This window comes from Colius striatus, chromosome 9, assembly GCF_028858725.1.
Source record: "Colius striatus isolate bColStr4 chromosome 9, bColStr4.1.hap1, whole genome shotgun sequence".
In the NCBI taxonomy this organism is placed as follows: Eukaryota; Metazoa; Chordata; class Aves; order Coliiformes; family Coliidae; genus Colius; species Colius striatus.
Genome location: NC_084767.1, coordinates 17,229,403 through 17,243,953, shown reverse-complemented (window position 1 = coordinate 17,243,953; position 14,551 = coordinate 17,229,403). Strand labels below are relative to the sequence as shown.

Below are 14,551 nucleotides of genomic sequence, written 5' to 3'. Positions count from 1 at the left end.
TTCATAAATAACATCTTTATTAATGAGTTTTCTTTTTCACATTCTTTAAAGTGATGTCTAATTGAAATCTGCATAGTCAAGAGTGCAAAAAAAAAAATTCAGAGAAGTCGGACACAAATGTGAATGTTGCTTTTAAGTTAAGTAAGACTGGTCACAATCATAGAAACCTCCCAAAATAAATGACAGGGGAGATGTGAAGGGGGTAGAGATGAAAACCACTAGAAAAACTCGCGTCAGTATACTTGTCTATTAATGAAGTCTTCGCACAGACACACAACACCCATTCACATTCATGTGCACAAGAGAACGTAACTACAGAAGAAAGAGACTTCCTCTACTGAATGATATGAAACAGAGCAGGATTATTTGCATATGGAGCTGAGTGTTGCTCAGCTGTCGCCACAACAGGAACCATTGCAATACCCAGGTGGATAAACACAAGGTCCAGATTTCTTCATGCCCTTATTACAACCACGTTTAAACTAGCACCCTACATAGGAAACACGACATCTGAGTATTTCCAAAATACTAAGAATTACTCTTATAACATACTGTTAAAGCAGTATCACCTCCTTTCTTTTAAAATTCTTAATACTATCACCCCTTTCCTAACTGCCAATGTTATTTCTAGTCAGGTGGAAGAGCAGGTGAAAAGGACCTCACAGTACCCACCCAATGGCTCAGCCTGTGGAAGTGTCTGCAGCAGAACCCCTCCAGCTTCATTTCCATAAGTGCAGGCAACACAGTCCCAGCTCTCTCACATCAATGCCACAATGTGACACTGCAAGTAGCATTTTTAATATTTACACCATCTACTGATTTAGCTGCTGTTCTCTGCATCATCAGAAAAATTTAGAGAAAAAAGACATGTCGCCTAGGTAACACCTGTAAGTAGCAAAGACTCAGATGTTGTCCACGTGCTGGTGAGAGGCCATTTCTTACCTCCAGTTTTGATCTATACAACAGAGACAACTACAGCTGAGCACTAGTTTAAATGCAGATTTCTCTTACACTGGTCATTTGAAAAGCTATCCGACACCATCACTCTAAACTTCACCGTGCACAAACTAGGCTTAACATTTTGCATATGATTGTGCAGTAATAAACTTCGGTTCCAATTTTCATTAGTCAGTTTCTGAATTATTCATCTTACTCAAATGCACAATCTAGGACTGTGGGGAAATGATCATCAATATTCAATCAAATGAGTTCAGATCTGGGCAAGGAGTAAGTCTCATTTATTTGCTGTGTGACTATAGGCTTTAAATCTGAGATTCAAGCCGAGCAGGTCAAGAGAGAAACTTATTCAAATCCACCAGAAATACATTTTCTGCCACGGATATTGGAAACATAAGGCCTAAATTATTTTGGAGAAGACCTACAATGGTGAGTAAAAGGGATTCAGCAGAAGCACTTGCAACAATTTGTACTTGTACAAGGAGAAAACAAACTACTCAGTGAAACTCAAACCCATCACGGTGAAACAGCAACTCCAGGGCTGAAACCCTACCTTCATTAGAGAGATTAGAGCAAAACATCCACAGCACATAGAAACACCAGTCACAGCTCCATGGCAATGGCAGCCAACATCAACAAGATGTTGACAGACGCAGGTGCTTCAACACCCTTCTTCAAAAATATCCTGCTTTCTCCTTCGAGAAGTAATGCACTCAAAGACAGAGAAACAGTCAGAATCCTGGAAATGAAGACTGCAGATAACCAAATTTTTTCCCAGAAGTCACTTGGGCAGCCAGCAGCTACCAAACTGGCCAGGTTTCACGGCAAAACCACAGAAAACAATCCGTCTTGTCCCTGTGCAAAACACTAAAATTGCCCAATTGGATGCAGGTTGATAAATTTTCACACGTAGAAAATGCAACTACTTTTTTTTCCCCTGGCAATTTCACTGGCAGATCTTCCAGTAGACCAAAAATCTTTCTTGTGCTGTTTCAGTGGTTTAACTCAAGAGACTAAGACCACTTTTGACATTACTTCAAGATTTACACTAGCAAAGCTGATTTACATTATTTGTACTTTAAAGGTGGTGGTTACAAGGGCATTGGATTAGATTTTTCTTTTACTAATGCTAAATCCTAAAATAAATGCAACTTGGTAGTCTGGAAAAAAACCACCTTACTCTAACATAACATGAAACTACTTTGTGGCCCTTCTGTGTTTCAGGAAAATACCCCACGTATTCAGATAATCAAGCAGCCTTGCTAGTTAAGACACTTTAAAATGAAACATTTTTCCATTAAAGTTGCCAAACACTGGATTTAAATTTATTGCATGACGTTGCATAAGAAAGTATATTATTGAAAACCGTAAGGCATCATGCAATTATCCATCAGCTAATTATTTATTATTCCTTGAAAGATGGTTATATACTCTAAAGTTATAAAACCAGTTTCAAAAAGTACATAAAAAAATTTAACATAAGCATTAAATATTTTTTCACATGTTCGTAGCTCTTAGCTGTTAAAAAGTGCATTCAAACATACTGTACTGGAAAGTTGCTCTGACCAACAAGTCTGGCCAGAGACTTGTTAAATTAAAAGCTGCAAAAGAATGTTGTATGGGATTAGAAAGCTCTCAGGTTGTGGTACTTTTACAAACTTGCTTGAAGTAGTTTTTCAATCCTCACACTTACAGTTTAGCATACATGATATAATTAGCTAAAAATGTGTATTTTTATAACTAAACAGCCAAATGAATTCAAGTTACAGACAACCGAGTGATCAAATAAGGAGCAGACTTAATATTCAGACAGGGGACAGAATGTAGGGGTGTGATTTTGGCATTAATCAATGTACTGTGCCATCCAACGGAAGCCTTCCCCATAGCCTTGTCTCTTTAGCACACTGCACATGAACACTTCCAGCGGCCTTGCGTTCAGCTCCTTCAAAGGTATACTGCCCTGCAAAGACACAAGTGTTCCAGGTCACAGCACTGTTATAAACAGACACCTTATTTACATGAATACTTGTTTCTATGAAATGCCATTATTTAACCTGTGTTGGAGGCTGGAATTTCAGACAGTAAGTTTATCTAAAATGTGTACATCCTACTAAGATTAGGGTCACCGGACAGACACACAAAAGTATATTTCCACATTTGGAGAGGGTAAAGGTACGTGAAACCTGTGAGCATGTCCACAGAGAATTTGAGAGCTTATACTTGGTTTTCAGGGGCAGTTCCCTGCTCTAATAGCTTTCCAACCAGATAAAGTGAGCATTTGCAACCCATTGTTGGCCTGACTATAGCAGAAGCGCAAGTTGCTTGCTTGCCAAGAATGCCACAGTGCAATAAAGCTGTTGCTCAACTGGAGATTCACAATAGCATTCATACTTCATAGACTATGTGCAGTGTTGTAAAAACCAGGGCAAGATACCAAAAAAAGACACTAGGAACCATTTATAGCCCATTACACCTATTCTAAAACTAACTTGAGCAATTCTTTCACACAGAGAAAGTAAAGATTTGTTCTCACTCAACCTGAAATCTGACTGTCACTGAACTTTAAGAGAAGCACCCAAGAGTGAATAAGCAAAGAGAAATTACAAGACAAAGTGCTGTCCTCAGAGCCAGGCTACTGGTCACCTAATAGGAGGTGGGATGAAAGCCACACTGAAATGGCTTTGTCAGTTGCAGAGAGGTCTCTTTCCAAGGACAAGGGCAAACAGAGAAGCTTGTTTCTAGTGCCTTATATCCAAACATCTCCAACAAGTAGGACACTTCAAATTAAGATGAGTGGATGTGTCAAAGATCCACATTAATCTGCCTTCTTGCTATGGATACCAGTAAGAACTTTTATTTCTCATACAACCTCCAAACTCAGATGTCTACAATGGTGTAAATCTATTTCTAAGCTTTAATGAAATGGTAATTAACAAGTTGAACTAAATCTGCACTTTACATGAGAAAAGTCACTTACTGAAAAACTTTAACCAATTTTTTTAGTTCTCACTGGAACTATAGCCTCTGAAAACTTGCTCATCATTTAAAAATATTGCAATAGGAAAAGTAAAGTATTAAAAATTATTCTGATTACAATGAAGTTTTCTCTGAAAAAAATGAGACTGAATACAATATAAAAAAGTTGTAGCAGATTTGTATCTAACACATACAGACTTCAGAGTTCATTCCATATATGCTTATTATGTACAAAGTACTTTATCAATTCAAAATAATTTCTCTGTAGCTGGAGTGAACTGGAATCAACACACAAATACAAGGCAAATGCCCAGCTTCCCAAAAGAAAGAGCATTACCTTTCCTGTTGTCTGTCCATACAGACCAAACATCTCTCGTAACCTCTCCTCACTGATGGCTTCAGGTCTGTCAATCTTGTTACCAAGAATTAGGATAGGCACATTAGCAATGGTTTCATCTGTCATTAGTGACTGCAAAGAGAGAAAGGAAGAGAGGTTAGTTTAGAATACAGAAGGTCCAGGTGGCAGTAGCACTGTTGGATACTGGGAATTTGAGCCTACTTCTTACAGGTTGAAGTTAAAACTTTCAAAAATTTATTTAACAACTTACATCAAGTTCTTCTTTTGATTCAAGCAATCTTTCGTGATCTGCACAGTCCACCAAGAACACAATGCCATTAATTGCAGGCAGATAGTTTTTCCACACTCTGCGAGCTATGGGGAAGACACAAATAAAACCAGAAGGATGTAATACTCAGATTCAGGGTGAAGCACATCAGTAATTATGAAGCGACAGGGGTTTTTTTAAGTCTTAGCTTGTGTTGCCAGTTTTTGGGATGCTATTTCATGTTTTACAAAGCTTGAAATAAGCGAGCAGAAGTTATCACTCCCTTCAACGTTATCACTACTCTATCCCACATGCATACACGTCCTAAGATTTTTATGGATAGTGAATGCTTTTTATGCTGTCAAAGGGAGCAGGAAGTCATTTGCTGCAGCATGGTCATATTTCTGATCCAAAATAGACTGCAGATAGCTAACTCAATAGAGTGAAGTGAGTCAATGTATTCTTTTACCTTGAGCATGTCCACCCAGATCGAAGGTAGTGAAAGTCATGCCAGCAATTGTCAGCTCCTCCGAAGCTAGAAATACACACAATGGTGATCTCCAGGAAGATTATGCAGTCCAACAGTCTAACCTTCTAGCACGTAGATTTTACTTTCTCACTTCATTCTTTTCAGTATTTTGTTATTCAAGCAGCAAATCAGAGTAATGCATTTTCTCTCAAAATCAGTGACATTTGTTAAACATCAAAATGTTATTAACCATTAAAACATGTGTGAAATATCTACAACACTAAGAATAGCAATGACTATTGGTACATTATTTATCCCTACACGTTACACAAACAACAGTTGGCACTGGCATCTGGCTTGCCACAAAGATGGCATTTTATGTACAATACTGTTCAAGAGTTGTCCTCTTTACATCCCTTCCCAATTTCTCACCTCCTTATTGGATTCAACAATCCACATTTTTAACCTGTGTTGAACTTTTTCTCCTGCGAGGCTACCAGGATAGCAATTGCACAGCAATCTCTGAGTCAAAAAAAAAAGTCAAAATACTGCACATAAATACTAAGTTTCCAGCTACACTGAGAAGCTGCTCCCAAATACTGCAAGGCTCAATCTCCCACGGCTTCTGTCATCTAGACTCTCAGGTGCACCATTCTGCTTGTTACTTGCCCCTTCACTTCAAATATATCACGTTGAACTCTCTTACACACATTTTTTGAATATTACTTGAACAATGTACAGGTTGCAGTCCCAGAAATTCCTTTGTTTCTCCCCCAATTACACTGTTGGTCTGCAAACGTATAATCAGATCCTGCTCTTCCTACAACACTTCAAACACTTTCTAGCTATGCAAACAGCAATATTAACTTACTGGGGTGTAACGTGGGGACATGTTGTCCCAGTCTGTCATCTTTAAGCATGTGCAGTAGTGTAGTTTTTCCAGCATTGTCCAGTCCAAGAAACACTAGCTTGCCTGATTTCTTGTACAGTCCTGTAACAAAAAAGGACCTAGTGAATTATGAGTTAAACAGGTGGAAGTTCACTTCTAGCAGTTAATTTTGCTCCCAGGAACAGTGTTATAGCCATAGTATAAAATACACACCAGCTAAGCTCCACCATGTGCTTTATGAAAGCCTTTTATACACAGAATCCCAGAACAGCTGGGGCTGGAAGGGACCTCTAGCGATTACCCAGTCCAACTCCCTGCTAAAGCAGATTCACCTCAATAAGGTCAGACAGGAACGAGTCCAGGTAGGTTTGGAAACCTCCAAAGAAGGAAACTTCACACCCTCCATAGGCAGCCTATGCCAGGGCTTCCTCAGTCTCACAGGAAAGCAGCTTTTCCTTGTGTTCCAGTGGAACTTCCCGTGTTCCAGCTTGTGCCCGTTACCCTTATCCTGTCATCCACATTCTCCTACAAACTACATACACACTTGCACACGTCTGCTGTATTAATGTGCATCGTGGGTGGCCTATGGTATGCTTGGCAGGAAGGGGAGAGGCACACAATTGACGTAAACACGTCACTCATGCAAATATATTTAAATTATCTTAGGAAAACCACAGCAGAACAGTACCAAATGTTGGCAGTGTAGCTTACTCTGCCCCAACAAAAGGACAATTTTGGTCACAGAGGGATGAGGGGAGTATGCAAGAGCAGCACTAACAGTCAACTCCAAAATGTGGACCAAAGTTCAAACCTCAATCGGTGTATTACTGAGAAATTGGTTTTAACATCAATAGTTATAATTAGTACAGGTATGAATTCTTTTATGTTGGGTTATATATTAGTTCAACAAAAAGTAACATTCACCCATGCCTCCAGCTAAATTGTATGGAAATATCTTGATTGGCATCATCAGGGCAATTCTGACACACCTGCTGTCATGTGGTAATGCCTTCATAACAGAAGAAAGAAATTACAACTTAACAATCAGTAAAATAAAAAGTGTCTTTTCCTCTTTTTCACTCCTCTACTTGTAACCCAGTAAATGCAACAGTTGCTGTGAAGGGAAGAAAGGATGTTTAAAACATGAACACCATATTTTCTTAATGTTTGAAATTATCAAAGGGCAATTCTCTTATAACTTGCCAACACTATATCCTATGCCAGAATTATTTTTCACTGCTTCAAGCTGATTGACATTTGCAGTAAAACATTTCTAAGACAATAATAAACTTTAAAACAAATCTTGTTGTTGAAGTAAGAGTATCTTAACTTTCCTTTTTTAAAGCACAAAACCTTGTATTATTCCCTCTTCATGGACCTGTGGCTGGATACTACATATCTCCTTAGAAACCACCTCTGACCCCACAGCTTTCATGAGTGCTGCAGAACACTTAAGACAGAGGGTGAGGAAATATGTCTATGTTGGAATTACAGTTCTTCAAAAGCAAAACTAGGTTATGTTTCTGACAGAAATCTCTCTTCTTTCTGTGTAAAAAGAACTGCAAAATACAGCCAAACATCACAGTATCAAAGGTTTAACTCTCCAGGATCTCTCACTATATAATGTCCTAGTATTATGGTACATGCAATATACTGAAGAAAAGTTTATTCTACCACCACTGCAATGACACTGAACATTTTGTGACGTACCCTACCAGTTTTTACTGCTAAAGCTCAACCATCCCATCACTGCAGTCCCTACACTTAATTGCACCTTCTCCTGCAAGCAGAACCATACAACACCCTGTGCTGCACCTTGGGGCCAAAGGAGGAGGCTGGTGGCTCTCTAAAGGGAGATTACTAGTTAACATTACTGATGTTAACTATATGAGGAGGGCAGCAGGCAGAGTAAGCCAGCATCAACTATTTCTGGAGCCCTCATTTTTTTCTTCTTATCTAACATGTTACCCTTATATGTGTTTTATTTGGTGGGATGTTAAGCAACACTGTTGCACAGGCAGCTGCTGGGACAACCCTGCTGATGCTGCAGCACTGGAGGTGTTATGTGCCTCTCCCCGACGAACTTTACACCGCTGCTGTTTGCTCACCTCTCCCTTTACACTCATCTCTAGGATTGCATTTCAGCAGGACGTTTTGTAACTTACAGAAAAGAATATTCTCTCATATTCCACAGTTTATTTTATTAATGATCTTTATTACTACAGGTAATGTAATGTAGAGAGTCTTCACAGTTCTTTAAAATACAACTCTTACTTGCCAAACTCAGCTTCTTATATAGTTTAATAGTTAATATATATTCAGACACATAAATGAGAAGAAATTATTAATGTTTACAGAGGAAGAAGGAACAAGAAAATGTTTTCATGTATTAACTTATACCACAGAAGAAACTCCGGTTTATGCTTAGGAGTTAAGCAAACTAGGGAAATGATAATATTTTTGCCACTCTCAGCCTAGACATCCAGAAGCCTTTGTTACCAAATCAGGCACAGCTCTTTTCTCTGAAGGATTTCACACTTGGGAACTCAAGACCAACAAGCAGCAACACTGCAGCTAGTAGCTACATCAATGCCAGAGCTCTTTTTTATATATATATATATATGTGTGTGTGTGTGTGTGTGTATATATATATATTTATAAATAAAGAGACTTTGTGAATTCTAAAAGTACATGTAAAAAGACATATGTCATAGAGTGATCTCATCAACCAGGAAACTGCAGGGAGCTTCCCAAATGTGATTAGCCTTCTACTTTACATGTAAATGAGAATGAGAAAAGGGTTTCTTCCAGAATAAAAGGGACATACTGAAAGTAACTCTTCTGCCTACTTCAAGATCCAGTTATCTCTCACATGAATTAAGACTTTGCATGCACAAGAATGGAAAAGTGGGCTAGTGTGCAGTAATCACTACTCAGCTAAGTAAGAGGAGATAAGAAAGAATAGTTAATATTAGCCAGTGAAATTTTAACTTTGATAGTAGGTCAAAGGCCTAACATTCAGCAAAGAGATTAAACTTTCAACTGATAAAAGGCAAGTGGCACAGTTCTCCAAGACTCCTTAACCTCTAATGCTTTTTATCCACTTCAATAAAATCCTTCAAACCTATATGACCTGTGCCTTTTACTCATGTGATCTGCAACTTCCTTTTTTAGCATCTTAATATTCCTTTTCCTCCTGGTTGTTGGGTTTTTTTTCCTTGTTTATTTTTTCCTGTTTTGTACAAGCTAGTATTTCACCTTGAACTGACACAGATTGCAGACTGTTTTGGCCAGCAACACTTTCCTGAGACTCTTCAGCAGATGCCAGTGAAGTTTCACAATGACTGTAGTGCCACCAGTCACAGAATAATGTGCTGCTGAACGTGAGCAAGGGTTTCAATATCTAGCAGTAATGTTTTGTAAACAGTCCCTCGTACTGGGATTCTCAAGTGATCTCTTTATGTGCAAAAGAACTGAAATAAAATAACATGGTTTGGTTTTCTATAGTAGAGAAGAATCAGGAGTAACCCCATAAAAGCAAACTGAATTACACAGTTTACATGTAATACGATTACAAAAATCAAAACCATTATGTTCATGAAAGATAATGTAATTCTTCCAAGAGGTTAAAGGATTAATGCAAGAGCACACTCTGAAAACAGTATTGATAAGTAAAACCTTTGCTTGAGTGTAACTGAATACACATGAAAACAAATATTGTTAACCACTGTCTGCTTTTGAAGGGACAGACATTTTATACAAGAACAGTAGAAAGTAAAAAACAAACAATAAAAAAATACTTACCTAAAAACTGTAATACACTACTGAAACCACTGTAAATCCAATCAAATATGAAGGACATATCTGAATCTTATTTTCTGAAACAAATAGAAAAGATAATGCATTTAATATCTGTTAGAACAGCACATTAAACATTGTAAGATAGGTAATAAGCTAATAAAAGTGATTACAAGTGCTGGGTGAAAAATAAAAAACAATTTTGTTTTGTCATGAATCAAATAAGTGACTTGAAAACACATCAAAATTTTGTGTAGAAATGGAAAATAGAATCTAGACCTTGTGATTCAACAACAAAGACCTTTTCCTCCTCTTGGAAAAGTGCTATGTGGACAGAAGTCTTTGCAAATAGTAAAGTGAGTTTTATCTAAAGTACAGACTGGTGGAGGTGTGTAATGTTCCTGTGAAAATTTCAAAGTGGGTTTTCATATAGACTTTTCAATTGGGAAAAGGCAGCACATTTGAGAGGGCAATAGAGGGATGTCGGTGCAGTCAGTGTTCCAGCTGCCCTTGGGAGGTGCAGGGGTTTGAAACAGAAGCAATAAGAGGTGAAGTTTTGTGAAGTTGAATCCAGAGAAGTCTGATACCAAATAAACCCCTATTGTCTGCACAGAACCTGTCGGTTTGGTTTGTAATGAGAAACAACTAGTAAGCACAGAGCCTTGGAATTGCCATTCCAAGACTGTGACCTCTTATACTGTCTTGCACAGGCACCACATTAAGGATTTTAAAACACCATTTTCCTCACCAAATTCCTTCAGCTTAGATTCAGAGACATAAGGTGGAGCTGAGAGTAGTCAGGATGACTGTACCTAAGTCTAGTCGTGTCATATGAACGTCAGCCAACCTCAGCGAACTGTCACAGGCGGGACACTCCCTGCTACCAGGATGACACTCTGCTGATTCAAAGAATGAAGCAAATAGCCCTTCTTTCTGGTATGATTAAAAAATATAAGGCTGTGATGCTCATTCCTGAGAAAGAAGCAAGTGGCCAGGATGAATTGCAAAGGTTGATAAATTTATTTGTTCCTGTCACAAAAAGCACCCTGTCGCTTGGGGCAGAGCTGATTCCAAGCAAGCAGCTATGGCAGAGGCATTGCAGAAGGGCCCAGGAGGACAGGTAGTGCAGAGGAGAAACCATCACTATGGCCAAACCAATGCTTTGGGTCACAGGAATAAAGCCATCACAGGTTCACCACACAGCCACAAGCTATTAGTGTCTTTGCTTTCATCTTCATTTCCTCACTATTTAATGTGAAGATAATCACACTGAAAGCATCAGTTTGACACAGTGAATTAGTATCTAGCTTTAAAACCTCTTGAAAGGCTAAAGAGCAACATCCTTAGAAACATGTAGCAAGCTAAGTCCTACTAGAGCACACAGCCTCTGTTGATGTCAGGGGATGTTGGAGTCTGATGATCCTCAGAAAAGCAGACTGCACTGTTAAGTGCAGGTGGCAGAGGCACTCAAACCACTGCAGGCTGTCTCGCCACACTCATTTCAATGACATAGTAGTGCCTTTAAGGGTTCACATGATCATTAGATGATTTTTGGGGTAGCTCTGACCCCAGAGCACAGCACACAGTAATCAACACCTGACCAAAATTGAGGCATCTGTCAGACCAGCTACACACATTACAACAGTTTCTCCCCTACACAACAGGTGTATCAGAAAGATAATATGGAAAAGTGAGGAAATAATATTTTAATTGCTTGTTTGCGCTGGAATCAAAACCTGTTCTGACGACAAAGCACTAGGAGTCCTGGTTCCTCCATGACTAACCCTGAAACCTTTACCCATGTCCTTATATTACTCTGAACAACTGATCAGCTGCCACAGGTATAACTTTTAAGAGGACAAATCAAATACACTTCTCAACACATAAATACCCAGTTACACAACGTCATTACTGAAACCATCCCTTGCACAGCTAAAAAGCAAAGGTCAAGAATAAGCAAACACATCAGAACAGACACATCAGCACATTTATTTATTGCTTGAGGAAAATACCAATCAAGAAAAGCCTCTATGTGGCTTAGAAAAACCATAGACTCAACCTGCAAATCAGGGCAAACAGCGTTATGTCAGAGAAGTGCTCATATTATTGAGGTGAGAGTAACTTCACAATGCTTAGTTGCATTAATCTTTTCCAGTTGTTAGACTTACAGTTAAAACAAAAAGGAGAAATCTTCACGCATTACAGAAAAGACTTTAAGGGTTAAAATTCAAGCCATTAAAGTGAGAACAGGATTACCCTGCAATCATAGCTGAAGGGGCATTAATATACATTAGATTTCCATCAACACAAGAAAAGTGGTGTTACAAACAGAGCTATCCAAATACGCACAGAACAGCCTCCATATCAATTGAAATACTTTCAAAATGGGAAAAAAAATGACTGGTAATTGTAAAGGCACACTGGTAATATTTGAATAAAGATATTAAATCTCCTCTTATCACACAGGAAAAATAATTACATCATTCACAGCAGTGTCAAACCAAAGCATTAAAAAGCTGTAGTTGCTTTGCCTCAGTATCAGGAGCTGTTACACTGCCAACACGTCCAAGTCAGAGCTGCACTTCACTAAGGGAAGAGCTGGGGCCGTTCAGCACACACGGCCTCCAACTTTCAGGCTCACATTAAAAATATTATAAACCCAGAACAATGAAAAGCTGGGGAATCACTGTTCACAAGCTACAGTGAAGACAGAAATACTATTTTAATGTTATTTCAAGGGCTCCCTTGAAACCAACCCCTCACGAGAAGACATAAGCCTTTGACAAAAAATTGTGCTGGACACAAGGTAATCTTGTTACCAACTACTTTTAGATATCACTAACTTATTTGTACCACATTAACAAAAACATGGAAGTTAATTTTTTTAGCATCACATCAACAACAGATAGCTACCACTTCAAAATGTCTCCAACAATCCCAGCTAACATGATTTCATCAAAGTATCATTCAGTAACTTCCGAGGAGCCCTGTAAGCCACTCCATAGACTAAGGAGATGAGACTGCTTACTGGAGACCACTCCTGGCCACGGGGATGCAAAATTCCCACCCATCAGCTTTGGTAACATCTTAAGCCAGCCTCCTGAAGGGAACGTGGCTGACTTCAAGGACTAGCAAGCACTCTCGCTACATTCTGAAAAGCAGGTTGAGAAGGGGGGTGGTGGTGGTGGGGGAAATCCTGTATTCTTCTAGCTAAAAATTCATCATCTCACTTCTAAACCAGTTAGAATAGCGCTTACTTCCAAAGTCTGCAAAACTTCAAGCATTGCAAGGATATCAGGCTTTTAATTACAGTTTTAAATCCCTTTATAGAATCACCAGGAAACAGAAACTAGCAACACTGGAAACACTGTGCTGTGCCTGGGTGGGTACTGACAGTGAGAGCTAGGAAAGCCACAGTTGTCTGGTAAGATGACTTCAGAGCAAGAGCTTAACGTCTACTGTCAATGGCGTATTTGCAGTACTTCAAGTAGGGTCTAAATGTAGACATTTATGATTATTTGAATGTCATAAAACATTAATACAGACAACAAAAATGGAAGTACTAAGAAATGCAGTAACAAGGTAACTGAGCTTTGCATTCTACAATACAGTTTATTCCATGATATCAAACTGCACGTTGTCAGTATTTTAAAAGTCGAGGAAAGGGACAGTTGGAAAACAAGCTGGCACCACAGATTTTATTTGGGTATCTAGATCATCGTTTTTGACAGCAAGTCATCTCTGAGATTTCAGAAAGAGTACCTCCCAGTCCATTATTAATGGGGTTGAAAACCAGGAAAAAAATTGTATTAACTGCAGATGACTTAAATTTAGTTACATCACACCATTCACTCCAAGACAAACTATTTGGATTTCACAAGGATCTTATGTACATCTGAAGCAACAGTTTATCCCAACCTGCATCTTGGTCCTAGGGGCGCCTAACACAGGGGCTCAGGTGCAACCTGGCTCACAAAAACCCCTTGTCAGAGCTCATCCTCACTGTAGGGCCCACTGCTAAAAGTTACTTACATACAAGAAAATAAAAATCTTAAAATCTGAAGAAACAACAAGAAGACTAAATCCTGATGACAGGGTACAACGTGCCAGACAGCCGCACGAGAAGGCTGCAGGGCACCTGTGGGTTACGAGAAACACAAGTCCTTCCCCAACATCATAGATCCCCATGAGGGGGCAACCAAGGCTACAAAGGAACTGCCCAACACTCGCGAACGGTTCACGTACCGTGCGGCAGCACCCGGGCCTCCGGAGGCCCGACGAGCCCCGCAGGCTCTCCCTGAGGCGAGGGAAGAGAGAAGGGTAGGATGGGAGCGCCCCGCGCGGGGCAGACCGACGCCCGCCCCGCTGCTCACAGACCCACGCAGGCCGCGGCCTCCCCGGACGCAAAGACCCCCCCCAGCCAGGCCCAGCCGCGGGCCAGAGGCCGCTCCCAACAGGATACGAGGACGACCCAGCGGCCTAGAGAGCTCGCCCGGCCGCTGTGCCGGCCACCGAGAGCGAGGCCGGTGCCCCCGGCAGGCCGGGGCGCCCAGTATGCCTCATCACTCCCCGCGCTCACCCGCCGCCGCCGCCGAGCCTGAGGTGCGGGCGCTCCGCCGGCACCGACACGCACCCCTCCGCCGCGCCCCGCTCCGCCCCCACGCCCCTCCCTCTTAGCCCAGCCGGCCGCGTCCGCACGCACCCCGGCTACCGCTGGGCTCGGTTCAGCGCTGCGCTCCGCCCGGCCCTCGGCCGCGGAGCCCGCCCGGCACCGCCTCTCTGCCGCGACCCCCCCGCGGCCCGGCCAGGCCTGGCCCTGCCCCTGCCCCCTTAAGGCGCCAGGCCCCGCCCAGTACC

The 14,551-nt window shown here is 40.7% G+C and overlaps 1 protein-coding gene across 3 annotated transcripts; it reads right to left on the bottom strand.

Annotated features, from left to right (window-relative positions):
• On the bottom strand, nucleotides 1-14,511 carry SAR1B (secretion associated Ras related GTPase 1B). Of its 3 annotated transcripts, none has more exons than XM_062002752.1 (7): nucleotides 14,397-14,511; nucleotides 9,701-9,774; nucleotides 5,879-5,998; nucleotides 5,008-5,073; nucleotides 4,542-4,645; nucleotides 4,271-4,402; nucleotides 1-2,917 (listed from the first exon to the last, which is right to left on the bottom strand). In XM_062002752.1, exons 2-7 carry the CDS (start codon nucleotides 9,756-9,758, stop codon nucleotides 2,801-2,803), a joined length of 597 nt encoding a protein of 198 aa, XP_061858736.1. In that variant the 5' UTR covers nucleotides 9,759-9,774; nucleotides 14,397-14,511; the 3' UTR covers nucleotides 1-2,800. The 3 variants fall into 3 exon arrangements, with proteins under 3 accessions (XP_061858736.1, XP_061858737.1, XP_061858738.1); XM_062002753.1 differs by lacking the exon at nucleotides 14,397-14,511 and adding an exon at nucleotides 14,274-14,359; XM_062002754.1 differs by lacking the exon at nucleotides 14,397-14,511 and adding an exon at nucleotides 13,940-14,025.
• Nucleotides 14,512-14,551: the final 40 nt, after the last annotated feature.

Bases quoted from the DNA above. Each gene is read 5' to 3' on its own strand.
- SAR1B (XM_062002752.1), bottom strand. From the start codon at position 9,758: ATGTCCTTCATATTTGATTGGATTTACAGTGGTTTCAGTAGTGTATTA. The intron at 5,999-9,700 runs GTAAGTATTTTT...TTTTTGTTACAG, and splicing joins TAGTGTATTACAGTTTTTAG to GACTGTACAAGAAATCAGGC. The intron at 5,074-5,878 runs GTAAGTTAATAT...GTGTATTTCTAG, and splicing joins TGTCCCCACGTTACACCCCA to CTTCGGAGGAGCTGACAATT.